This window comes from Ambystoma mexicanum, chromosome 6q, assembly GCF_040938575.1.
Source record: "Ambystoma mexicanum isolate Mex_15411 chromosome 6q, UKY_AmexF1_1, whole genome shotgun sequence".
NCBI lineage: Eukaryota > Metazoa > Chordata > Amphibia > Caudata > Ambystomatidae > Ambystoma > Ambystoma mexicanum.
The window spans coordinates 1,102,949,314-1,102,974,848 of NC_090937.1; the positions used below are offsets into that span (position 1 = coordinate 1,102,949,314).

Sequence of the window (25,535 nt, forward strand, 5' to 3'; positions counted from 1 at the left end):
AAAATCAATATTTCAATGAGTTTTTTTCAAATAATGTCTTTAAAAAAATGTTCGTTAAAAAACTCATGTTGGTAAAACGTCTCAGAAGCTAAAGCGTACACACCATATCTCTCCTGCCCTGCATATGGTGCATTGATTGTGGCCAATATGTATTGTGCCCATAAAAACAGCCTGCACTCCAAATTGAAGTTCGACATGCGGACCACGTTTTATGTGTTCAAGATGTCACGTGATTGCAGTAGGTCCAGCAATGCCACAAACCTAGTTGGGATGGCAGTAGTTATGGGGCCTACTCCTTGAAATTCTCTACTTAGGAATGTTAGACCATCGCTTGACTTTCTGAAAGGCAGGCATGATGACTGTTAGCAGCCTTCCTGCTGTAGGTTGCTCTCAGCACTCATTAGACATTATTAGGAGAACAAGTGCTTTTTAAAACGAAAATGACAATAATGGCCTTTCCACCTCATTCAGTGAGAAATTCTCTTCTGTTTTCCAATACTTTAGTACACAACGCACCCACGGTAGGAGTGGATTAGGAAATTCAGATGACACGTGGTTATGTTTTTTGGGTTCTCCTGCTTTATCTGTGCCCTAAACCCACCGCTAGTATGATCCAATGCAATGAGAATTGTCGGGTCTGATGTCACCTCTGCCACCGTTTCCACCCTGATTGCCAACAATACCATTCTCCTGGCGAGCTACATTGGTTTTAAGTGGGGACTCGTCTAAGACGGCCTCCAAGATGTTCCAGAACCCACTCGCCTTTTTGCCGTGGTTGCGGAGGGATGGCAAGTCACACAGAATATTCTTAAGAATACCTTAGACTCTGCCGAAACTGCAGGACGCATCCTTGCCAAAGCACCACCCCTGGTTGACGCATTCACGGTTCTCAGCTGGAGACCCAGGCTCCCCTCATTAATAAGCCAGTGGAGGATGCCAACCTTATCGGAAATCGGTCGATGAAGCTTTGGAAACAGCCAAGAAGGAGCACAAGACCCTAAAATCGCTCATTCGGATCTCGGCCAAGGCCTTCGTACAGCGAGGAGGTTTCAACACCCGAGGGCCCTTTCACAGGCAGTCCTTCTCCTGCTCTCCACAAGGAGAGTATGGCTTGGGGGAACCCTCTGGGCTTTCCAGACAGGGCTCCTCCAGTGGTTTTCAGTCTCCACAACAGAGCGGGTTTCCACGAGGGAAATGCAGAGGTAGAAACTCTACTTCCAGAGGCTCCCCTGCCTCCACCTCCTAATGACTCGGTGGTACGGGTTCCCTCCCACACTTCCCCAGTCTGGGGACGTTTAACATCTTTTACCCACACATGGGAGGGGGATCACATCAGATCAGTGGGTACTCAAGACAGTTGCCCACTGGTACTGAATTGAATTCCTCCAGCCACTCTGCTGCCATCCACCGGGAAGCAGACGACTGTCACCAGACCATCTGTGTATCGTGTTGCACGAGGTCCAGGTCCTGCTGGAAAAGGGCGTCATCGAAGTCATCCCTCATCTCCAGGTAAATAAGGGTATTTATTCAAAATACCTCCTTGTACCCAAAAAGGATCTAACCATGCGCCCTGTTTTAGATCGGCATACTGCGAACAAATATGTCAAACCATAAAAAATAAAGATGACAACTCTTCTGGAAGTAATCCGCCTGCTGCGGCAGGGGGGGTTACATGGCTACATTGGACATGAACGATGCATACTTCCATATTTCAATGTTGCCAGCGCATATAAAGTACCTCCGGTTGAAGATAGAGAACACGCACTATCAGTTCAAGGTTCTTCCATTCGGCATAGTCTCAGCCCCAAGGGTGTTTACAAAGGCACTAGCGGTTGCGGCGGCTCACCTGCGCAGGCAGTCCATCCTGTGTATCCTTACCTCGATGACTGGCTAATAACCTGAGACTCGTACGGAACAAGTCTGGTAAATACCCAGAGGACAGTAGATCTCTTATTCAATCTAGGGTCCTCCGTCAACGAGAAGTAGTGAAGTCTGGTCCTCAGCCAAGTCAAACATTTTCTCAGGGCCCTAATTCAGACAGAAGACGGGCTTGTCTTCCCCTCCAACGAGAGGGTTCAAAACATGCTTTTCCAGATCCCTCATTATGTAGACGGTCACCGGGTAAATGTACGCAAGGCCATGCGGCTGTCGGGGATGATGGCATCCTGCGTCTTCCTAGTTCCACACGCTTGCCTGTGCATTCGCCCCATGCAGGAATGGCTCTTGAGCCAATGGTGTCCGGCCAGAGGGACGATCTAGTGTTCGTCTCCCCAGCCCTTGTTCAGTCTCTGCAGTGGTGGACAAGGGAAAACCTTCTGCAGGGGAAAACCTTTACCACCCCCGCAGTAGAAGCCACTCTCACCATGGACGCATCTGTCAAGGGGTGCAGAGCTCACTTAATTCAACAGACCGCGCACAGTGTGTGGTCCCCAGCTGTAGCATCCAATCACATCAAACTATTGGAACTGCTTGCAGTGTTCAAAGCCCTAAAAGCCTTCCAAGCACATCTACAGGGTAAGCCTGTTCTTGTCCTTACAGAAAGTTCCACAGCTATGTATTACTTGAACAAACGGGGGGGCACTCACTCCCTAGGGCTACCCAAACTGCCCCAGAACATCTGGAAGTGTTCCTTCTACCACATGTTCCAGGGGATCACAATCGTCTAGCAGACATGCTCTGGAGAGACTTGCACCTACCCGTATAGCATGAGTGGTGCTTGCAAGAGCACATTCTACTCATTGTCTTTGCAGAGTGGGGTTTTCCAGGCATTGACTTGTTCGCGACTCTGGAGAACAGCCAGTGCCCAGATCACATCTCAAGGTACCCACAGAAACGGTCCAAAGGGAACGGTCTCTATATAACATGGTCCAGGAGATTTGCATACGCTCCCCACCCCTCCCCCCGATTTTCCTTCTCAACAGGATAGTGCACAAGATGCACCAGGAAGAAGTCGCACTGATCCTGTTGGCGCCAATGTGGGCTTGGCAGCCATGGTTCTCGTATCTCATGAGAATATCGGTCTCCCCTCCCAGATACTGTCATGCCCGTATAACATGCTGTCGGAAGACTGGGGAGACACACTACATCTGTGCCCCCAAACACTCAATTTAGCTGCTTGGCTCCTTAAGTCAGAGTTTGGTCTTCTGCAACTCCCTCGGAGATGTATGGACCTACTCTGGGAAGCACAAAAACCCAACACCAGACATTGTTTCTCCAATAAGTGGAAACTCTTTGTTGTCTGGTGCAATGCTGAGAACGTCAATCCTATTGACTGTTCGCCTAAAGATATAGTCCTTTATCTAACACACCTATTAGACTCAGGACTTGTTTTAAATTCCCTAAAGGTCCACCTGGCGCCTCTCTCTGCATATATACAACATCTCAGAGCAAGGTTTCCTGGTGGGAAATTCCTGTGACTAAGGCCTTCATGGAAGGGGTAAAAGAACTTCATGAATGTTGTTCTCATACGATAAATACGACCTCCTTTCGAAACCCATGCACAAGGCTAGCCGTAAGGCCCTCACCTATAAGCATGCCATTCTAGTGGCCATTACCTCAAGAAGAAGAGTTAGTGAACTGCAGACCCTCTCAGCTCAGGACCCATTTGTGACTATTCACAAAGATAAGGTGGTATTGCGCACACACCCATGCTTTGTACCTAAATTAATCTCGAAGGTTACATGTTGATCGTACTTCCCACTTTCTTTCAAATCCCCACTAACTAGCCTCCATACACTAGACATGAGGAGGGCAGTAATATACTACCTTGAAAAGACTAATCCACTGAGAAAGACAAACCCATTCTTTGTCACTGTGGCAGCTGGCAGAGAAGGGAACTCAGTCTCTAAATCAGCTATTGCCAAATCGATTATGAATTGCATCACACTGTGTCTCTTTTGCCAAGAGAGATCTACCTTTTACGCCTAGTGCTCACTCTGGGCACAGGGGCTACCATCGCATTCCTTTCACATGTTTGTCTAGATTCTATTTGCAAAGCAGCAACCTGGTGTTCTGTTCATACTTTCACCCAACACTGCTGTTTAGAAAAACATGTCTGATTCTCAGGGGGGGGACAAGCGGTGCTAAGACATCTCTTTGCTACTGTTCCTTCACACATCCCAGCACCATCTACTGGTACTGCACACTAGTCTACACAGCATGTGATTCTAAACCGATTCACAAGCATCAGAAGACATAAATTATTCACCGTAATTGTATTTCTGATGATTGTATATGCGTCCACACTTCCTCCCCTGGAGTAGAAGGATCATAGACATCTTGCACCTTCTTTTCTTCTGTACTCACTCGCACAATCTGTAAAGCTCCCTCAGGGCAGAACCAAACCAGCCTGCGGGACCATGATGCGTAAAGGATTTTAGGTACACTACACGTCATGTTATGGATAGGGTTACAGTAACGCCAATGTCGACATCCCTTTTTGATCTTTAGAAAGAAAGATGCAATACTCTGGAATTACCACTACATGTCGAACTATATGCACAAAATGTGAATCTAAGCAGATACAATCGTCAGAAATACGATTACGGTGAGTAATGTATGCCATTTACTCTTCATTTATTTTTTAATCTTTGTTCCTACCACGACCAAGCATGGCTTTATAATCATTTGTTGTTTGGTCTGAATTGCAATAGTTCCTCTAGGTGTTCTTTGCTCGTGAGTGTGTGTGGATAAATGACTTGAGGTTGAGTAGGATATTGGTCCTGGGAATTGTTACTTGATTCCTTAATTCAGTTTAATTTTGCTTTACTTTGACAGTTTGGGAACACGTGCTACTGTAACTCTGTGCTGCAGGCGCTGTACTTTTGTCGACCATTTCGTGAAAATGTTTTGGCCTATAAGGCTCAGCAGAAGAAGAAGGAAAACCTGTTGACCTGCCTGGCCGATCTTTTTCACAGCATTGCTACTCAGAAGAAAAAAGTTGGAGTAATTCCTCCCAAAAAGTTCATCTCACGACTACGGAAAGAGAATGGTGAGTGTTAATGTAGTGTACTTTTTTTGGTGTGTAGACCCCATGTATTTTGATGTCAAAATCGGGTGGTGTTGGTGCAACTTTACAAACTGTTGCACAATATATCATTTACAATGCCAGTTGTCACTATATTTGTCGTCTTTGTCTTAGAATTATTAGAAACAAGTCCTAAGTGAATAATGATTGTATGCAATTAAAAAAAATATAGTTGTACCATGAGAATCTTTGCTTGCGTTATTGCTCATGTTGACTTACATACCTTGTGTGTTTATGTTTGCATTTGTAGAGCGCACGAAACCCGAGGGCATCTGGGTGCGTGTTACAGAAAGACAAGCTACAGACAGATAGTATTTTTACGTAAGCACAAGAAGGTTTTAGAATCATAGAAGAGCGTATTGGCCTTACAGGTTAAGCCTTTAGCGTCAATAGCCATGTTTTAAGGCTTTTGCAGAAGGACCAGAATGAGGATTCTAATCTTAAAGTTAGAAGGAGAGCGTTCCAGTTTTTTTGCACCCACCACTGGGAAGCTGCGAACCCCCCACCCCCTGCTTTTTGCAACTTGAATTATGGGGATGGAGAGGAGGTGCGAGTTGGCGGCCCGGGTAGGTCTGTTGGATTGAGGAATGTTCTGGTTAAGTATCCAGGGGCAGTGTTTGACCAGCACTTGTACGTCAGCGAAAAGTGTTGTGAACAAGATGCGTTCACGAACAGGCGGTCAGTTGGAATTCTGTCTCGCAGGAGGGATATGACCTTTTCTTGCAATGCGTTATTTTGTATGATCTGTAGTTTTCTGATGTTCCGCATGGTAGAGCCTGTGAACAGGGCATTGCAGTAGTCTATTCTGGAGAGAATGAGAGCTCTGGCAATCGTGATGCAACTTTCAGGGGTCAGGAAAGGTCTGCAGGCGTTGAATTTGTTACCATGTGTATGCATGTCTAGTGTGGGAGAGCGAGGAGTCCAGGTAAACCCCCAGTGTTTTTAACTTCTTTTGAGACTGGAATAATGTTTACGTCAATGACAAAGGATTCATAGACTCCGTTAAGTTTTCTTAAACAAGTCTGTGTTCTTATAAGGAGCAGCTCCATCTTCTCGTCTTTTAGATCATAGAGCGTGTCTACACCATACAAGCCTTGATGGTTAGATATATTTTGTTCAGTGTATTGGAGTCAATATTCCAATTACCTGAAATGGGAAGGAGGATCTTGGTATTCTCTGCATAGTTAGTGTAGCAGATGCACAGATCATCCAGGAGGACGAAGAGCGTCTTAGTAAATATATTATCCAGTGTCGGGGAGACACAGGATCCTTTGGGAACTCTGCAAGTGACTGGGGTTGTTAGGCCAGCTGCAGTTGTGGAAAAGACCCTCGTTGTTCAATTAGTTGAGAAAGACTCGATCCATGCTATGGCTTTAGAAGAGAAGAAGGCTGCTGAGAGATGTTGGCATAGCATTTTATGGTCCACCAAATCAAAGGCCACTGAGAGGTCAAGCAAGAGAAAGATGACAAGATTGCCATTGTCTTTAATATCATCCATTTGAATTTTTAGGTCCACGAGTCCTGATTTTTTTCCGTGACCAGGGCGGAAGCCAGATTGGCGTAGCCCAAGAAGATTGTTGGTTTCGAGAATTATGGATTTGCAGGTATTCTGGGGACTGTCGTGATGGGGCGGTAGTTGGTGGGGGTATTAAGGTCTAGTGTAGGCTTTTTGAGGAGTGGTAGGACCTATGCGTCTTTTAGATTAGTTGGTATAATACCAGAGGAGAAGGAGTTGTTAATGAGTGACGCGATGAACGGGGCAAGCTCTGATGTGCAGTTTTTGATCAGTGAAGTTGGGCAGATCTCTCCTTGGCATCTAGACGGCTCCAGGTCTCTGAATTTTGTAACTTCTGGGACAGAGACTGGAGTATAGTTGAGTGGACTTAGAAGGTTTGGGCAAGGGGTTTGGTAGTGTCTTGGTTGGTAGCAGTTTTATTTTTGCTGCGATTTTTGCTTTGAGTAAGGAGATTTTGTCCAAAAGAGCCTTTTGAATATATGAGCACCACATGGTGTCCTTGAGACAGCTATCTATGATCGGGGAGACTGGTGATTAGAGTTCTCGCAGGATGGAGAAGAGTTCTCTTGTACCAGAGGTTGCCCTTTCTATTCGCTCATTATAGGTTGAATGTTTTTGATTGGAGAATTACCTGTTTGTAGATTTTGTACAGTAAGTTAAAGTGTTCTTTATTGGCAGTTGAGGGTGACTTTTTCCAAGTAGACTCGGATGCTCATTTTGTTGCACGTAATGTTTTGAGGTTTTTGGTGTACAGTTCAGGTGAGCTATTGGTTTTGGTTTACGTTTCCTCATGGGGGTTATGTTGTCGATGGCGAGTAGGAGAGTTTGGTTAAATAGTTCTACCATGGAGTTGGGATCATTGGTTGCATGTAGGTAGACAGTGGTTGCAGCAACGGGAGTGTGTTGGTTGGGTTGATGTTACGGAAAAAGAAGCTGGTGCCGGTTGAGATGTAGCACAAGTTTGCCTATTCTTAGGCATAGTGAATGAGATGACATTGTGGTCAGACCAAGGACACGTGACGTTGGATATGATTTTGGTGTTAGCATCTGCCAACCAGTCTAGCGTGCTGCCTTTGTCCTGAGTGGGAGATGTGATATGTTGGGTGAAGCCCAGGGCTTTGATGGAGTTTGCAAGGGCGAGAGCATTGTCTTCGGTAGGGTCGTTAAAATCCCAAATTTGCATCGCCCAAGAAGATGATTCTGGAGGAAGGCTTGGTATTGCTTGAGAGGAGATGTGCAAGGTCTTCCTCAAACAGTAGGGGGCCGGCTGGTTTATAGAATAGGTGGCTGGTTAGCATGGCAGTGTTGTAGAGGGACAGTTTAATGGAGAGCAGTTCTCCTGACTGGAATGGTTGGCTAGCGATTTCTTTGATGGACAGCTGATTTTTAGCTGTGATAGCCACCCCTCTTTTAGGGAGTAGCTATCCGAAATGGCGAGGGATAGTGCAGCGGCTGCATGCAGCCATGTTTCCATGATAGGTCGAGGTTATTAGAGGTGATGAGTTTGGATATATCAAGAGGGATCTAGCATTGATATGTGCTCCCTTGATGTACGTTGAGTGCTTCTATAATGTCGTCCGGGAACTTGCCTCTGGCAAGGGAAAGCTTACCAGATGAGTGGGCTTCAGGGATACTGGTGTCACCAGTAGGGGCTGCTGAGGCATGTATGCCAGCGGCGTCAAAAATTACAGGTGTAGCATGCTCCACAGTAAAAGAGGAGTTAGGAATTGCATGGGCGACGGGTTCCAAAATACATGTGGCATTGATGATCACAGGGGTGGCGGGCTCCCGAAAGCAGGTATTTTCGGTAATTTCGGGGGCAGCAGGCCACCAAATACATATGGGATCAATATTCAGGTGGGCAACAGGGTTTAACATGCGAGAGGCATCAATATTCACTGGGGCAGCAGGGTTTGAGATACAGGTGGAATCAGTATCTACAAGGGCAACAGACTCCCGAATACATATGTCATCAATATTCACTGGGGCAGCAGGGTTTGAGGTACAGGTGGCATCAGTATCCACAGGGGCAACAGACTCCCGAATACATATGGCATCAATATTCACAGTGGCCATAGGCTTTGAAGTGCCAGTGGCATCAATATTCACATGGGCAACAAGCTTTAAAATTCAAGAGGCATCAAAGTTCACAGTGGGAACGGGCTTAGAGATCTATATGGCTTCCATGTTTGCGGAGCCAACAGGTTTTGCAGTGCAAGAGGCATCAGTATTCTGTCAAATGTGTACTTCTAATTTGGAAATTTCATTTTGCTTGGGCACTGTCGCTGTGGATCGATGTAGTGATCCCAGGAAAATGTATGATGGCAGAATGCACAAAAATGGAACAGTCTTTGAGAGGAATAACAAAAACTGCAGCTCCGGTGCCCTATACATTGAAAGGGAATACAGGCTGCATGATGGCAACGTCTCTCTCGTCTTTCTATCTGCGCCACTTGTTGCTCTGAATATCCACCATTCGCCTTGGCCTCCCATGGTCTCTGCAGATGCCTGCAAGAGCCTAGAGGCGACGTGCATGGGGAGGACTGGGCACTGAAAAGTACAATGCTACAGGCACATCAGCGTGGCGTTAAATAGGATCTCCATGCCCAAAAAAGATTAGTCTATCTGGTAAATGTTTAAAAAAATTATAGTTTGTAGTCCACTTAGGTGCACTGCCACTTTGATTATCATAATAATATAGTAGTATAATATCCTTTTTAAAATTGATAGAGCTTATGTTCAATGAACTTTTACATTACTTGTAACGGAGAACTGTTTGTGAAGCTGGAATTTCACTTTTCATATACCCCCTTTCTATTCTCCTTTTATTAAGAACAAGAACCTTAGACTTTCTGGTGGTAGTATTTATTCAGTAGCCGTATATTAAGTCTGTGGTCTGGTAGGTAAGGGCTCAGCACTCGTGGACAGTGATTCTGTAGGGAAGATCCTCCATAAACCAAGGCAATTTTTTTAAGTATGTACGTTTTTAAGTTATTTGCATTAATTAGTTTATCAATCGGTACACAATGAATTTCACGCTGGTTGGTAACAACTAGTGGTTGACAGGTTTATGAATTTGCCATTGGAAGGTGCAACCATTGGATCTGCGTGCTTTTTCCGTAGCGGAAAAGTCAGCGACGGAAAGGTTTTCATGAAAAATGTGGGAACCACAAAATGTTTGCACATTTCCCATGCGAACACAAATTCAAAACCCCTACATACCCACTTCCCCACCCACACCCTCAACACACCCCCACCCACACTCCCAACATAAACACACTCTACTTACCTTTTTTACACGCGGAGTCCCTGCAGCACCATTTGCCTTTCACTTCTGTGATCGGAACCGGCGCTGCAAGGTCTTTTTGTTTTTTTCGTGTGTGCGGCAGGGGTGTACCCGGCAAACCCCGCTCACTATACCACACAGTACTTGCCTACAATGCTACCACCAAAGGTTCGAACCTTTGGTTTTCAAACCTTTGGTGGTACAATTCCCAACCATCAGTAGTATTTATCATTGTTAATTAGTGTCCGATAAGTGACATGATGCATCCAGTGTTGGTGGAATTAACCTTCGTGATGCAGGAGACAGTAGGCTTATTTGAGTTGTAGGTGATGGCATTTAAGAGCCACAGTCTGCACACAGGGGCAAGCTGTATGGGTGTGTGTGAGATATTCGATGTGCTATGCCTCGGAGGGATAGAAATAAAGAAAGCACAACTTAGACTGAAATACCTGAACAGACGACACTGGTAGATCTTTAAGGGCGAGCAGTGCATGGTCTTCTGTTCGCAGGGCAGCGTCCTGATGACTGCCGTCCCACATTTCGTTTATGCAGGCATGCCAATGCTTTCCAGAAAAGCCTAACTCTTCACATGATCTCTGGGGTGAGTGTGCATTTTCCCCAAGTGATGTCACGCCCCTTGTGCTTCCATGGGTTACCAAGGTGGTGTGCAGCTGCTTCCGCCACAGACCGTAATGCCTGCTAAGGCTGCACTTCCTGAGAGTACATCTTTCTCTTTTGTTATATTCTTGGTTTGTCTAATTTCTAGTTAACAAAACATCATTACATGACCCGTGGATTGTTTCCATTGATATAAGCCGTTATTCGTTCTGATCAATAGCGCAATTTGAATTTTTGTTTGTAATCTCTAATGTTTTCTAATTTGGTTTCTGGTTAATTGTGTATTGCCAGTAACACACCGGAATTGCAATGTTGTATTGCACATCATGGCGCTTGTAGTTTTGCCTAATATGTGGAACATGGTAAAGGTGGATAAACAAACATGGTTGACTCTGTGGCGCAATATATTAATCATTTTTCTAAACCCTAATTAATTATTTTTTGATATTGCTATGTGCCTTGGGCAGCGTTTTCTGAACCATCTGTTTACTTTTTAATTCTCACTTTGAGTTGTTAACTGATGCTTATCCCATACGTTGGAAAATTTGGCTTACCTCCAGTGCCTATAATTAAGATTGGTTCACTGCTAGTGCACGCAATAACCTTCATTCATAAATCTCATAATTGGCTTACAGCCAGTTTGCATCTTAGCGATCCTACCTCGTCTCATTTAGTTCAGGCAGTGGACCAGGCATAGGTTTTTACTCACTAAAGATGGCAGCTACTAAATACCGCGGGACTTAATGATCATCTGCTCAAGTAATTGAGACCCCCAAACTAATGTGAGATTGCTTTTCACTTTCTCTTTCTCCTTAAATGGATCACAACGGATCGGCTAAATTGCACATGCAGTATATTTACATTTTAATCACGATGGCTTGGACACGCTGCAGCATTTAAAACTAGTGCGCGTCTGCAACTGCAGTCTCAATTAAGGTAAAATAGAATTATTTTTGACTCCATGCGCATGAGAATCTTCATTTTACATTATAGTCAATACAATTGGTTGCATACGGAACTCCCCTTTTTGGTTTATTTTAGATTTATACTCTGGAAAAGGAGCTTATTTATGGCTTACTTCGTATAATTGGTAAGTGCATATGAGTAATACATATGCAGAAGCAAGTATGCTAATTCTCTGTCAGACTCATGTTAAGTTATTTTTCACACAGATTTCGTATATTGTGTAGCGTTTCAGATTGGACAAGATTCTCTGGTAAATATGCTTTTAAATCACATTTTTGATCATTTTGTAGACCCCGCAGATGCTATACATGGTTGTTTATCTACCCCCATGGCTAATAGTTGGTTTCTCCTTATTTTCTCCCCTTTTTCTATTCTAATTTTGGACTACCGTGATGCTACTACTTGAATTGGTAAAATGAATAATTTATTTGTACATAAAATTGGTTGCCAATATGTAGTATGTCAACATACATTGCGAGATATCTCATCTAATGATGGTATCAATGATGTGTTTGATTGACTAATCGCATGTGATACAACCCCTATTTGCCCCGCAACTTGGCCCATCTATTTTAAATGGCTATGTATGTAATTATGTATATGCTCAAACCTTTTTATAATTTTCACTGTAACAGCCTCAGAGGAAGAGCTATGCTCGAAACACATGTCAGGCTGTCAATAGCATGAATTAAAATATAGTACAACTGTACTTTTTTGAACTTTCTGGCGTGGCGCATTTCAACTATTTACAACTAGTCTTACATTTTTCTGGTATCCAGGAAAAGTGAATTTCCCTCCATGTCATCGAGCTTCCGCTATGTGTCCTAATTAGCTCAGCCTTTAATGTTCCTTGTCATATAGCTCCTATTAAACTCATTGCTGACCACTGGCTCATGGACATGTGAGTGTGGACATTGTGCGATAGTGGGAATGCTACTATTGCCTGTGTTGAGGAAGGATCACTGCCCCTCCAAGCACCTGTTTGCATTATTTTAGTGTGGATGCAGGTGGTGGTATGCTTCTATTGTGCGATGGTTATATCTGGAATCTATAGTACATCTAGCTGTCTGGGTGGGGACATCCAGCTGTCTAGGTGGGGTGTGGCATGGCAGGGAGGCGAGCCAACGGGAGAGGGTGCTGAAGATTTAAGAATTGGCTCGGAACCCGGCAGGAAAATTATACAGGTTCATACACCAGAATTCTTTTCATCAAACTAGCCAGATATGAGGTTAATGATTTGCTGCAGAAATTCCTACCAGAAAAGCAGAACTCATTCAAGGGTCTCGGAGTACCTGAAGGAGTATTTTGACCTCCAAAGAATGTTGATTAGGACGGGTATAACGTAAACATCGCAAGGCAGTTACTTGGCTTATCAGTTGACATGTTCACGATGCAGTTGACAAGATTAGTGGCCCAATGTGAATTTTGCATATATTAAACACATGTGGTAGCCATTATAATGCTGATCGGTGACAGTTCGTCTGCAAGCCTCAGAGAATATGGTGATGGAGATAGCAGCGCAAGTTAATATTCTCGTTATGGCATGAAAGAGACAAGGGGGAAAACTCGAGCAGCCCAGTTGGAAAAAGGAGACGCCCACAAAGATGAACTTAAGGGCCATATGTGGGAGTAGTGACAGAGAATGGAATAGTGGGCTTGCTTGGGAGACTGGCAGAAAATCCAAGAGATGCGGCAAAGCATGCTACTTGTTCAGTTTTACAAATTCCATGTGAACATAGGTGTTCAGCAACGGGCAAGGGGAACAATTTCTCCAGGGTTTGCTGACCTACGATGATAGAAATGACACCAAAGATATGTTCTCAGCATAGAAGTCAAACTTGATGAATCACAGGAGCCTGATTGGGAGAGCAACAGCAAAGTATATGTTGAAAGGGTATCTGCTAGGGAAGATGCAACTGAATTTGATATTGATCTCAACCTTGAACATAATCAAGCTAACTTCCTGAACTACATGGTCCTACGTTAAATATACATTGCGTTAGACTATAAGACATTGTGCATGAAGCCTCGCCCAAAACCCTCTGGCCAAAGTGTATTTGTGTGGTCCACAAAATATCTGCTAGAAAGTTGCAGGAAGTTTGTGAGGAACCTAAAGCCAGAGAACAAAGGGAAAATCTGCAAAATACCTGTTAGAAAGATGGGCAGCCAGGAACAGCCTACTAAGGCGTATAATGCTTAGAAAAATGTGAACAGTTGCCACCAACATTCGTGTTCATTAAACACCTGATGGACACTGCTATCCTGATCCATTTGAGGAGATTGTGGAAATTGAAGGACACGTGTCTGTCTCCATAGACTAACCGGTTTAGCCAATAGATCTTCTTAACAGAAAGAGTGCTAATTTATCTGCACTGTCTGGTTAAATAAGAAACACTGAACCTTCTCAATCAGGACATTGTTGATAACGTAGAGCATGGTTACTCATTATGTGGCATTCGAGATATTTTGGACTTGCCAAGCCAGCGTAGTCCCTGGTGAAGAATCATGGGTGTTGCAGTGCGAAACATCTAGGAGGACACGTACTGAGTAACCATGCTGCAGAGGATCCAGCCTCCTAGGTCTCGCATTGTATACAAACCTCAGTTGGCCAAATACTATATGCATAGACTTGAGAAGCTAGCATAGCTTAAAGAGCGGCACCCAAGCCTATACATCAATGCAATGATTAGCTACCTCAGCAGTTTGCAAGTGTTTTCAAAAATGGAACCTATCAAAGGTTATGAGCTAAAGCTAATCCTGTTACTTCACCACATTTTCCATTCAAGTGGGTCTTCATCAATAGATGAGGTTTAGCTTTGCCATCTCTTAGGTGGCTGAAATCTTCCTAGAAACTATTCGGAAGGTGTTCAGACACATTTCCACTTCTTCAATCATAGTGGTGACATCTTGGAATTTGGCTGCACTCCAGAACAAACCTCTAGTGGGCATCCAATTGGCTTTTCATCAGAACGGTTTTACTCATAACAGGTAAAATGCCTGTCTTCAGCAGAAACAAACTTCCTTTTTGGACATGTATTCTCTGGCAGGGAATAATTCCTGATTCTGAAATTGTTGAGGCTTTTGCTGTTACTCCGACACCCTATGATGCTAGTGATTTATTTTTTAATTCCTAGGAATGGCCAACTACTGTCCCTGTAAGTATTTAGGGACCATTTGCACACTGTTGAGGGGGCTGACGAAGCTTGACACATCATTTGAATGGTCTGTGGAATGCGAGAAGAGGTTTCAGATCCTAAAGACACATAGTCCGAGCAGAACACAGTATGCCGCATCATGCTGCACTGAACCTTCTGTGGATGCCCTTCTGGTACAACTCTGGTGTATAATAGATCATCACAAGTGGTGTTGGGGATCGGCTCGGAGAATAGTCTTGTATATCAGCAGAAAACAGAGGTGGAGCGCCTCTTCTCTGATCATGAAAATATCAAGCTCTACTTGCTATCTGCACTACCCTAAAAAATCCCCTGAGTACGATTTAAAGATCAGGCATAATCCATGTGGGGGGTCAGAAATGTGAGTTGGACAACTTTGTAAAGGTTTTTCATAAAATGACATTTTATTGAAAGCATTTGATAAACTCTTCACTATTCCTACCCTGAAGAGGATTTCCCTGTCTATCAAAAAGTAAACACTAATAAAAGGAATCTGTCCCTCACATTTATACACACATACATACAAATAAACATATATAGGAAATATATTTCAATTCAAATATAATAAAAATCACAGTTACATCCAACATAAACTGTTTCTTCGTGTAAACTGGGTAATGTTCCCTTCCCCAGACTTAAAGCAGGAACTTGTATCAACAGTTCAAGATGAGTAAAGACTACTACAAAGTCCCTTGGCCTGGTATACTCGCCTGCCCGGACTAAAAGCTCCTAACACTACTGCAAACACTTATGTGGTAAGGTTCACTTTAAACAGCTTAGTAAAGTCTTTTGACATTCAACACCATCGTCAATGAATACTTATTCTGGAAGGACATGGAACACAATGGTGCTGTTTATGCCACATGCAATGCAGATTCTGCGCCTGTCCTCCTGAATACTTTCTATCAGTGGGGCAGCTCCTCTGCTACTCTTTTGTGTTTTTTTTGTAGTTTCTTTTTTTCACCACACTTACATCAACCAAATGCTGATAATGGCTTTTTATAACATTTGCTCTTCTTTGGCTTCGACAATCCTTGTTTGGGTCTTTATCAACTATTGCCTTCTCCTTTGTTTGGAAATAGGGGTTACAATTGGCTAGTTTCTTCATTGCCTTCTCTTGGTATTGGCAATATTGGTTATCTTTCCTTAATATTACCCTATCTGGGCACTGGCTATAGTGGTTATTGTTACTTTCTTTCAATATTGCTTTTTTGTCTTTGGAAATTACTTGGAAAATTATAACCTTCTTGTCTGTTTTCAATGTTCTTATTCTGCCACATTAACTGTTTTGTATCAGATTGGTATGCAAAGTTATTCTTAGTATGCCACTTTAACGTATTTGTTAGTTCGGCATTCAATATCAACAATAATGCCAGTGGGCGATTACGGAGCATTTCAGGGTCACACAATACTAGGGAAATCACTGGGGCGGCATACACATCCCCTTGCTCCGCTGCCACTGTGGTTTCTGCTTCCTTCACTCTCCACTGCATGGTAAGCTACTCCTTTCTCTTTCCCGTGACCCACTGCACGGTAAGCTGCTTCTGTTTCCTGCGGCCCGCACCGATTGGGAGAGGTCATTCCTCGCTCCAAGGGTACTCCGGTGCTCGCCTGCCACCTGAGAACAAGGTACTTTGGCGAAAGCTTTCCAGATTACATCTTCCTGCCTCGCAGCCTCTGTACACAGGTCCATTAAGGGTAGAGACCCTAACAAAATCGTCCCAGTACTTTGGGCATTGTGGGATTTGAAGTTTCCAATGTTCAAATTACATTTTTCTTCTACAGGGTCAACTTTACAACAGGCCATTGTAGGGTCTCTGGGGAAGTTAGTAAAGGGGGTTTCCCATTCCTCCTGACCCACTCTCCCCCTAACCCCCTCCCGCAGAACACTACCCCCAGGGTCAGGATCAGGAAACGTCTGCCTTTCCCCTGCCACATGGGAAGGGAACTAAGCCAGGTTTTCTGGGGGAATCCTCTGATTCATTACATCCTGGAATGGAATACATCCAACTGGGTGCATATACCATCACCCGCAGACACCTAGAATGACTAAGAACTCGCTAGCTGAGGAGTTGCATTAATGTCCTGGCTCGTGGATAAAAGTGGGGCTGGTGACTCTGGCACAGACCTTGGAGGGCACTAAGAAGTATCTCTCTGTCTGAGGTCCATAAGCTGATGTCCAACAAGAGATGGTGTCATGGTAATGATACAATAGATATTGAGGCTATTGTGGAAATATTGCAGGCATGTCCAGGAAAGGCTATCTGAATCATCTAATGGAGTAATACTTTGCAGATGTTGCTTTTCATTCCCAACAAACTTTACTAGAACATTGTGGATCTCAACTGTCAGGGTCATATGAGTGTAGTTTCAACTAGGAGTGACTCTACAGAGCCCACACTTGATGCCATGGTGAAGGAAGCCTGTGACACTTTCAATGCGCCAGCAAATCCTGAATAGCTGAAAAGGACTGCTTGAGGAATTTTGGGTGGATATTGCTGCTGATGTCTTTGGGCTGCTTAAAGACCGTTGATGTCTTTGGGTTCTCCTGTATGTATACATTAAGTACTTGATAGTGAAGAGCATATTCTCTATGGTTGCTAGCACTGATACACCCATTTTAGCTGAAATTCTTTCTGAATGCAGCATTAAGTGCCCCCCATGAAACCCCCTAGGCTGGTGGCAATGGTCCTCTGTTTAGTGGACAAGAATTGTCAGGATGTTTGGGAACATGGGAATAGTTCACAGCAATCACACCTCCTGGCCCAGGCCAATGAGAAAGTGGAGCAATGTATATGAACCCTCAAGAAGACTGTTCTGCACAGTAAAACAAGTGGGACATCATTGACTCCCTTCTCCTAGTTCACTGGTATCCACCTTGGGGATTCTGTTGTCTCAACTAAGAGATCATGTTCCACCAAGATACAAAATGCCTGGATAAAGAAGACCAGTAGGATGGTTCGCTCCTCCTGCTCCAATAAAGTGTATTTGACAATGTCTTTGGCAACTTTTGCCCTAGCATTATAAATACATAAATAAATAGTATCTGAATCAACATCTTCCTTTCAAGCCTTGTACCTCTTTACAGGCTTCTGGTCTGCCTTCTGAGTTAACAAAATGTATAATATAACCAAGAGAATGCCTCCTCTCTCCTGGTCCACATGAATGTCTGGTAACTGCTCTTATAAAGCCTTGAGCTACTCGCCAGGCTTCTCACATTTAGATGAAATGTTCTGCATCCTCCTAGTTTCTGCAGTTCAATGTCACTTTGAAAAGCTTTTTAATAGGTACTGGTATGCGATCGATCACTCCCGAGGTTTACTTTGTCACATTCCATGAGACGAGGGAGATCACCCCTGATGCTTTCATCAGCTTTAAAACAATTACTGAAAAAGGGAGATCACTCCCAATGCTTTTCTCACTGGCAATTGTTACTTTTGGTACTGCTCAACCAACCACTGTGACGAGAGAGATTACTCCTGATGCACTTTTCGGTTATTTCAAACCCCTACTGGTTTTCTATAGCTCCCATTATGGTTTTCTCTGGGCATCTTACTGGTTCTTCCTGGGGTGTGAGGTTCTCTCGCTTCTTCCGGGCACCAACCGCACCCCTCTTGCTGCTTTCTGCTACTCATGGTCCGCGCTGCAAGATTGTGTTGCTTGCTGCGGTTCCTGCTCTGTCTGGGCAACTCTGTGGGTGGTTGTGGAGTCTTTTGCTGTCGGCATCGTTAATAGACTGAGCGGTCCACCTTACATAGGTCATGCCACTTCAACTGCCTCAAAGCTTCTCCATCGGTCGGTCCCCTGACATTGGATGACTCCTCTGTCTGGTGTCCTCTCGGCTCCGGGCAGGCTTCTTGGCAAGGCGTCCTCCTTCCCAGATTTGAATTTCCCGGGACAATTATTTTGTAACTCACTTGTCAGTTTTTATATTTCCAAGCTGGGTCTTCCTCTGCGTAGTTCGATAGTCCTTTGTTTGTTTTTGTGATGTATTCTTTAGGCTTCCTCTGGGCCTTCTCTTCTCAGTACTTTTGCTGTCACATGAAGGAGTGGTTCGCATAACTCCTATAAACTTCTTTGTCACAGTATTTCTATAACGCAATAAATTAGATCTTGCAGGAAAACAGAAAGAAGGGTCACAATAGCGAGCAGTTGTACTGTCAGAAGGTGTTCTTTCAGATTTCATAGATTTTGGGGACTCAAAGGTAAGAGGTTTGGGGAGTTCTACCATGGAATGAGAGTCACCATCCCATGAGGGAAGTCCCTCCATGTGAGGTCCTCCCACTTTTTACCATCCGTCTGGGGATTATCAGGGAGCAGCCTCACCTTCCTCACCTCACAGTGAAGGGCTCCCTTAAGGGGAGATGGGACATGATGTAGTAATTTGTCACAATGCCACCAGGGGATTGATGGTCTGAGTCACTGCTGTTGGGAAAACTACAACCAGGAACATTTATCCTTCCAAGAAATACAAGATGCTGGGGACACCATGAGGAATGGTTTTGTTGGTGGAGATGCACAACCAAATTGTCCCCAAGGGCTCCAACATGCAACATCAAAGTGGAGGCAAGTGATGCTGTAGGATTCCAAAGGAAAGATTAAATCATTATAATGGTGAACTGCATCCATTTTCTTTTGTTTCGTTCTCTCCTTTTGCCCGATCACCATTTAAAATCTGGGGAAGATGTGAGACATCTGCAGTTAAGGAATGTTTTCTCTTTGGAAATTGCATGAAGTGAACACTCTTGTCACCTCAATAGAAATGCTAGGACAATGGAGGAGGAAGGTTCCAGTTGTGCATTGGAAGTTGATCAGGGCTTGTGCCAGGGAATGTTATAAATAAAGCACAGTTTACATTAAAATACCTGTGCCTATGTCTTCTGTTCACCTAATTTTGGGTTGTGTGGTAAGACTTTGATTTGAAGTGATGCCATGAGGATAATGAACCTAAATTGTAAGGGACCACAGAGGCGCTTTGGAGTGTTGGGATGGTGGTGTATTCATGATCAATGGGGCTGTCCTGGAGTAGTTTAAAAGGATGGTGGGCAGGCATGAAGAGGAGAGTATTAGCAGATGTATCACCCGAGAGAGCACCTTGGCTTGCTCCTGGTTTACCCTGATGGCCAGCCAGCTTGCCAGTTCTTTGTCTCAAGTCTGAGGTAGAAGATTAGTTGGGAATTTGTGCTGGGCATTGGTGGCAAAAGTGGTTCAAGGCCTGAAAGGGGAGGCCTCAAGAGAGAATCCTACACTGGTCCAGCTTTTTATTAGAATTAGTGCAATAATCTGAATTATTACAATGATCTGAGTCTAAGCAGAGTGGCAGTCATGGTGTGGATGGATCTCCGTTGGTTCAAAGCCTTATAGGAAACATTATTAAGTATTCTCTATTTCAGCAGGCATTCACTGTTATTGTCTTCTTAATTCTCTGTCATAGTGACACAGTTCTACATTCCATGGATGTTAAAAAATGAAATGAAAATAATTGAAATTTGCTTTTGTGTTTTTGCTCAGGTTAGAGAGGTTTGGTGGACCGATTCACGATGAATATTCAAAAGCTTTTTGAATGTTAACGTTTCCCACATTTACTATCCAAGATCTACAAATAGAGGGTATGTTGTGCTTTAGTTCTAACTTTCTAACTAGTGTAGGAAGGTCGAGCAATGATAACTATGTTTTGTGTTAGGTCTGGAGAACAGGTTGGACCACATGTTTAAGCGAAAGATCTACGAAGGATAAAGTTCCTAATGAAAAACTGCTGGGGATGGAACAACACAATTGTGGATATTCCTGGGTTATCATACACTTCAGTGAGGTTTTCCCTAAATCATAAAGTTAGGACTCTAGTCTCTCATCTCACTCCAGGGACAACCTACTCTACAAAGCAAGGTCCAGATGTGTCGCAGGTCCCGACGGAGAAAGCCAAGGGGGAGCGAGGCAGTGACCCTCCCCCGACAGTGAAGGCCTCAGACGCGGCCAAGGTTGGGAAGGCCCAGATTCACCTGGCTAAGGCCTCGATTGAGGGAGTCGTGGCAGCACTGGCGAAGCCTGTGGAGGCGACCCCAGTGGAGATGACCTTCAGGCCTAGGGTTTCCCTGCCATCCCAGAGGGAATCCCTATCCAAAAGACCTCTGTGAAACCCTGGGATGAGAAAGAGGGGGGGGCGAGGTAGTCCTGATGGACTTGGATACCTCCTCCGAGGACGAACTGTCTATCGTCAAGGCAACCCTGGACCAGAGGTTCGAGGAGAGGGCCTGTGGGAAGGATCCCGACAAGGCGGACGTAGAGAGCGATGGTGGAGCCGACGAAGATCGGCAGATCGAGGAACCGGACACCATGCTGCTGCCGGCGCTCCCCTCGCAACCAATGCCACCTCCTTCGGGCAGGCAGGATGAGATTTTGCTGGCATTGCATACCCTGTGCACCGAGATAAGGACAAGGCTACCCTTGCCTCCAGTGGACGATCCAGCGACGCCTGGACTGTCGGGGAGTCCTAGCGGAGGAGAGTCCATCCTCCCCCCACCCTTCCATCCATCCACCGAGGGATGAGACGGTGACGACAGGGACGGACGACAATGGTGATGACGGGCTTCCCCTCCCGACGAAATTGGCTCCTTTCACGCCATGATTGCCAGGGCATCTGAGCTGTTCCAGCTATGCCCTGAAGAGCAGAAGGAGGGGTTCCTCTATCGACGACGGGAGGCCAAGAGGAAGACCGTCCTCTCAGTCCCGATACTGGACGACATCTAGGACGAAGGCTTGTCCCTTCTGAAGAACCCGTCCATGGCCCCTGCGAAGAGGGACCAGTACGAGAAGAGGTACCAGGTCCCAAGCTCGTGCCTATGTGCCTCAGGGCACAGCCGTCCCCGGATTTGGTGGTCTCCACGGTGGCCAAGAAGAAATCGGCAGGGGCGACGGCATCAACTTCCACTTCCCCACTGGACGGCGAGGGGAAGAAGCTGGACGCCATGGGACGATGGGTAGCTCCTCTCCTGGACTTCCTCCCAGAGGGCGGAAGCCCTTGGAATCCTGGGGGAAGGCGAGGTGGCGTCAGACCATGCCATCATGGTGGCCACGGACATCGCCGATGCCGGTTTTCGCCAGATGGGCAACAGCGTTTGCCTTCGCCGGCGCAGTTGGCTCAGGGCCACCGATTCCCAGCAGGACGTGCAGACCAGGGTACTGGACATGCCCTTCGATGGGAACAACCTGTTCTGCAAGGCAGTGGACGAGTCACTGCAGGCCATCAAGGTGGACAGCGAGACGGACCGTGCCTTGGGCTCTCTCCACCAGCGACGGCCGTCCTTTTGGACCTCCAGAGGCAAGTCTCAAGGTACCTCCAAAGGATTCGCCGGCAGCTCCTCATTGTACCGTCAGGCGGCCCGCTCTTCGTCACAGGAAGCCTACAGAGGCCACAACAAGGCTGGTGGACACTGTCGTCAGTCACTAAGGGGCCCAAGGTGGCCAAGATTGAACTTTGTGACGTCGGGCCCCCATCCAAGCACCCCGGTGGGAGGCCGGCTGGCAAACTTTGTCGGCGCGTGGAAGTCCATCTCCACCGACCTCTGGGTGCTGGATGACCTGGCCAACGGGCACACGCTGGAGTTCCAGAAGTGTCACCATTTTCCACCAGTGGCCATGAAGGAAAACCACGTTCCACAGATGCTTTTGGAGGTATGAGCAATGCTGAAGAAGGGCGCGATAGAACTCGTCCCAAAGAGGCTATGGGGCTCCGGGGTATACTCGCGGTATTTCCTCGTCCGAAAGAAGACCGGTGGCTGGCGGCCCATTCTAGACCCCCGCCACCTCAACAAATTCATAAAATCCCAGAAGTTCTGGATGGTCACCCTCCAACACGTGCTGGGACAACTGGAGGAAGGCGACTTTCTGTTGTTTATGGACTTGGAGGTTGCCTACTTCCACATCCCCATACACAAGGGACATTGAATGTTTCTGCGCTTCGTGTTTCAAGGCCGGCACTATCAGTTCAAGGCACTGCCCTTTGGTTTGAAGTCGGCACCAAGGGTCTTCAACAAGTGCCTGGCACCGGTGGCGGCACGGCTACGCCTGCAGGGGATCCATGTCTACCCCTACCTGGATGATTGGCTCATCCGAGCGAAATGAAGGGAACTCGCAGTCGAACACACTGCGAGGACCGTCCTCCTGCTCATGGAACTGGGGTTCTCAATAAACTTTGCAAAGTCCTGCTTGGTGCCATCGCAGGACGCCTTATTCCTGGGAGCCAGACTCAACACGGCTGGCGTCACCGTCGGAGGAGAGGATAAAGGTCATCCTGGGCAAGGTACAACGGCTGTTGACCACAGAGGTTGCCAGGGTGAGGTCCATCAAGTCCCTGCTCGGCATGATGTCGTCATGCATCTACCTCGTGCGACTGTACAGGTTGCGGATGCGGCCGCTGCAGGAGTTCCTCGATGCCCGTTGGGTACAAGTGACGGGAAGCTTCGAAGACCAGATCGCCCTCAACAAGACTTTCCGGCAGGCGATCTGGTGGTGTGGCACCCGCACGCATATCGCGGCGGACATGGAATTCCAGACCCCAGCGCATCAGGAAACGGTGACGACGGACGCTTCCCTGGACGGATGGGACACGCACACCGTAGATCTCCATGCAAGAGGCCTTTGGCTCCCGGAGGAGAGGTCTCTACATATCAATGTACTGGAGCTGCGGGCCGTGTTCTGGGCCCTCGGGTCCTTCCTTCCGTCTCTCAAGGGCAAAGTGGTACGGGTCTTCACCGACAACACCACCACAATGTTCTACATCCGGAAGCAAGGGGGCACCAGATCCCCAGCTCTATCCAAGGAAGCGCAGGATCTGTGGCACTGGGCTGTTGCCCAGGGGATGTTCCTGGTACCCTTCCACCTGGCAGGAGTAAAGAACACTGTCGCCGACTCACTCAGCAGGGAGCTGCACTCGTGCCACAAGTGGGAGCTCTGGCAAGATCAAGTGGATCTACTATTCCGACGATGGCGCAATCCCCAGATAATTCTGTTCGCGACGGCGACAAACACCAAGTGCCGGAGGTTCGCCAGCAGGTGTCCCCAGCCGGAGAGCATGGGCGATGCATTCTCCTTCCCCTGGGACGGCCTGTTCCTCTATGCGTTCCCACCGTTGCCGTTGCTTCTGCGACTCATCAGTCAACTCAGACGGTCCTGGTGCAGGTTGATCCTCGTCGCACCAGCGTGGCCGAGGCAGATATGGTACCCGGACCTTCTGGACATGTCAGCCTCCCCTCCAGTCAGGCTTCTGACCGACGCAGATCTTCCTGCCAGGGAAGGAGGCGCGATCCTGCACCACGACCCGGGGGCGCTGAACCTGCAGGCCTGGCTCCTGCAGCACTAGAGTTCGGAGGCTACGATATCCCAGTGGACTGCAAGGAGGTACTAGCCAAGGCCAGGTCTTCCTCGACTCTTAAGTGCCATGGACATAAATGGAAGAGGTTCTCTGTCTGGTGCCGAGCACAGAAGATCAACGCTCTACGGATTACGGCCCCTCAAGTGCTGCCGTACTTGCTGTCGCTGGCCAAGGCGGGGCTGGCGCACACATCCATCAACATTCATCTGGCGGATATCTCCCGCTACACCAGAACTCCCGGTCGGTCGTCGCTGTGGTCGCACCGCCTGGTGAAGGAGTTAATGAAGGGATTGTTCCCGCCGGTGAAGGCTCCGACCCCGGCGTGGGAGCTCAAAGTGGTGCTGGCCAGGCTCATGGACTCGCCATTCGAGCCTTTGCATTCGGCGCTACTGAAGTTCCTATCGTGTAAGATAGCGTTTCTTGTGGCCATCACCTCCGCATGGCGAGTGGGAGAGATCCAGGCCCTCTCCTGTAGACCTCCATACCCGAGATTCCACGAGACGAAGGTAGTGCTGAGGATGCACCCCTCCTTCATGCCCAAGGAGCTGTCGGACTTCCATCTCAACGAGCCCTTGGTGTTACCTGTTTTCTTCCCGTCGCCGGCTGAGCGGACTTTGCACTCGCTGGATGTAGCTAGAGCTCTGAAGTTCTACGTGGACAGCACAAAGTTTTCGGAAGACATTGCAGCTGTTTGTGAACTTTGGCGCTGTAAACCAAGGGAAGGCCCTCTCAAAGGCTTCCATTTCCAGATGGCTCTCCGGTTGCATCATGCACTGTCACCGGTTGGCAAACAGACTGTTACCCGGCCGTCCGAGAGCCCATTCAACCAGAGCGATTACTGCTACTACAGCGTTCCTGCCTGGTGTGCCCCAGCTGGTCATCTGCAGAGCTGCTACGTGGAGGTCGACGCACACCTTCACAAGATTCTACTGCATTGACTGGGATTCCAGGTAGGAGTCCAGGGTCGGCCAGGCAGTGCTGCGCAACCTGTTCGCTTGAAGGTGAGCCTGGTGAGGAGGTAAGAGATGCTTAATGTTGAGTTGTTGATATGCTTAATGTTGAGCCTTGCCACCTCCCGTGGTTGTGCATGTGTACTGCTATGTATTCTTGTATTCATGAGCATGTGAATCCATGCCAGACCCCATGCTGGAGAAGGAACAAGTTACTTACCTGTAACTGTTGTTCTCCAGCATGGGTCTGGCATGGATTCACATGCGATCACCCCTCCCCACCCTCCCCCCCCCACCCCTCTGTGGCTCTTCTCTTGGTCCTACTGCCATTTTACACTCCAATCTGAAGATGGCTGCCAGAGGAGGGGCTTAGGTAGAGAGCAGTCATTGGCTGGTAGCAGGATAACCCAGAGACCAGTGATTGGTTATTAGTAGAAAGACAGTTGAGAAAGGAAACAAACTGATTTTTTTCTTTTACCGAGGATTCCCAGCCTGGTGACAGCGAATATTCATGAGCATGTGAATCCATGCCAGACCCATGCTGGAGAACAGTTACATGTAAGTAACTTGTTGCTTGTCATCATTGAATGGCACCTGGAATGTGCTAGGGCTGTGTGCCCTCCATAGGAG

The 25,535-nt window shown here is 46.6% G+C and overlaps 1 protein-coding gene across 6 annotated transcripts in view; it reads left to right on the top strand.

Moving 5' to 3' along the window:
* Positions 1 to 25,535, top strand: part of USP46 (ubiquitin specific peptidase 46) — a 427,508-nt gene that overhangs the window by 89,853 nt on the left and 312,120 nt on the right. For all 6 annotated transcript variants that reach the window (XM_069631665.1, XM_069631664.1, XM_069631663.1 and 3 more), the window contains exon 3: positions 4,777 to 4,990. In XM_069631665.1, the coding sequence (XP_069487766.1) occupies positions 4,777 to 4,990 (214 nt within the window). The remainder of the gene's footprint in view (positions 1 to 4,776; positions 4,991 to 25,535) is intronic.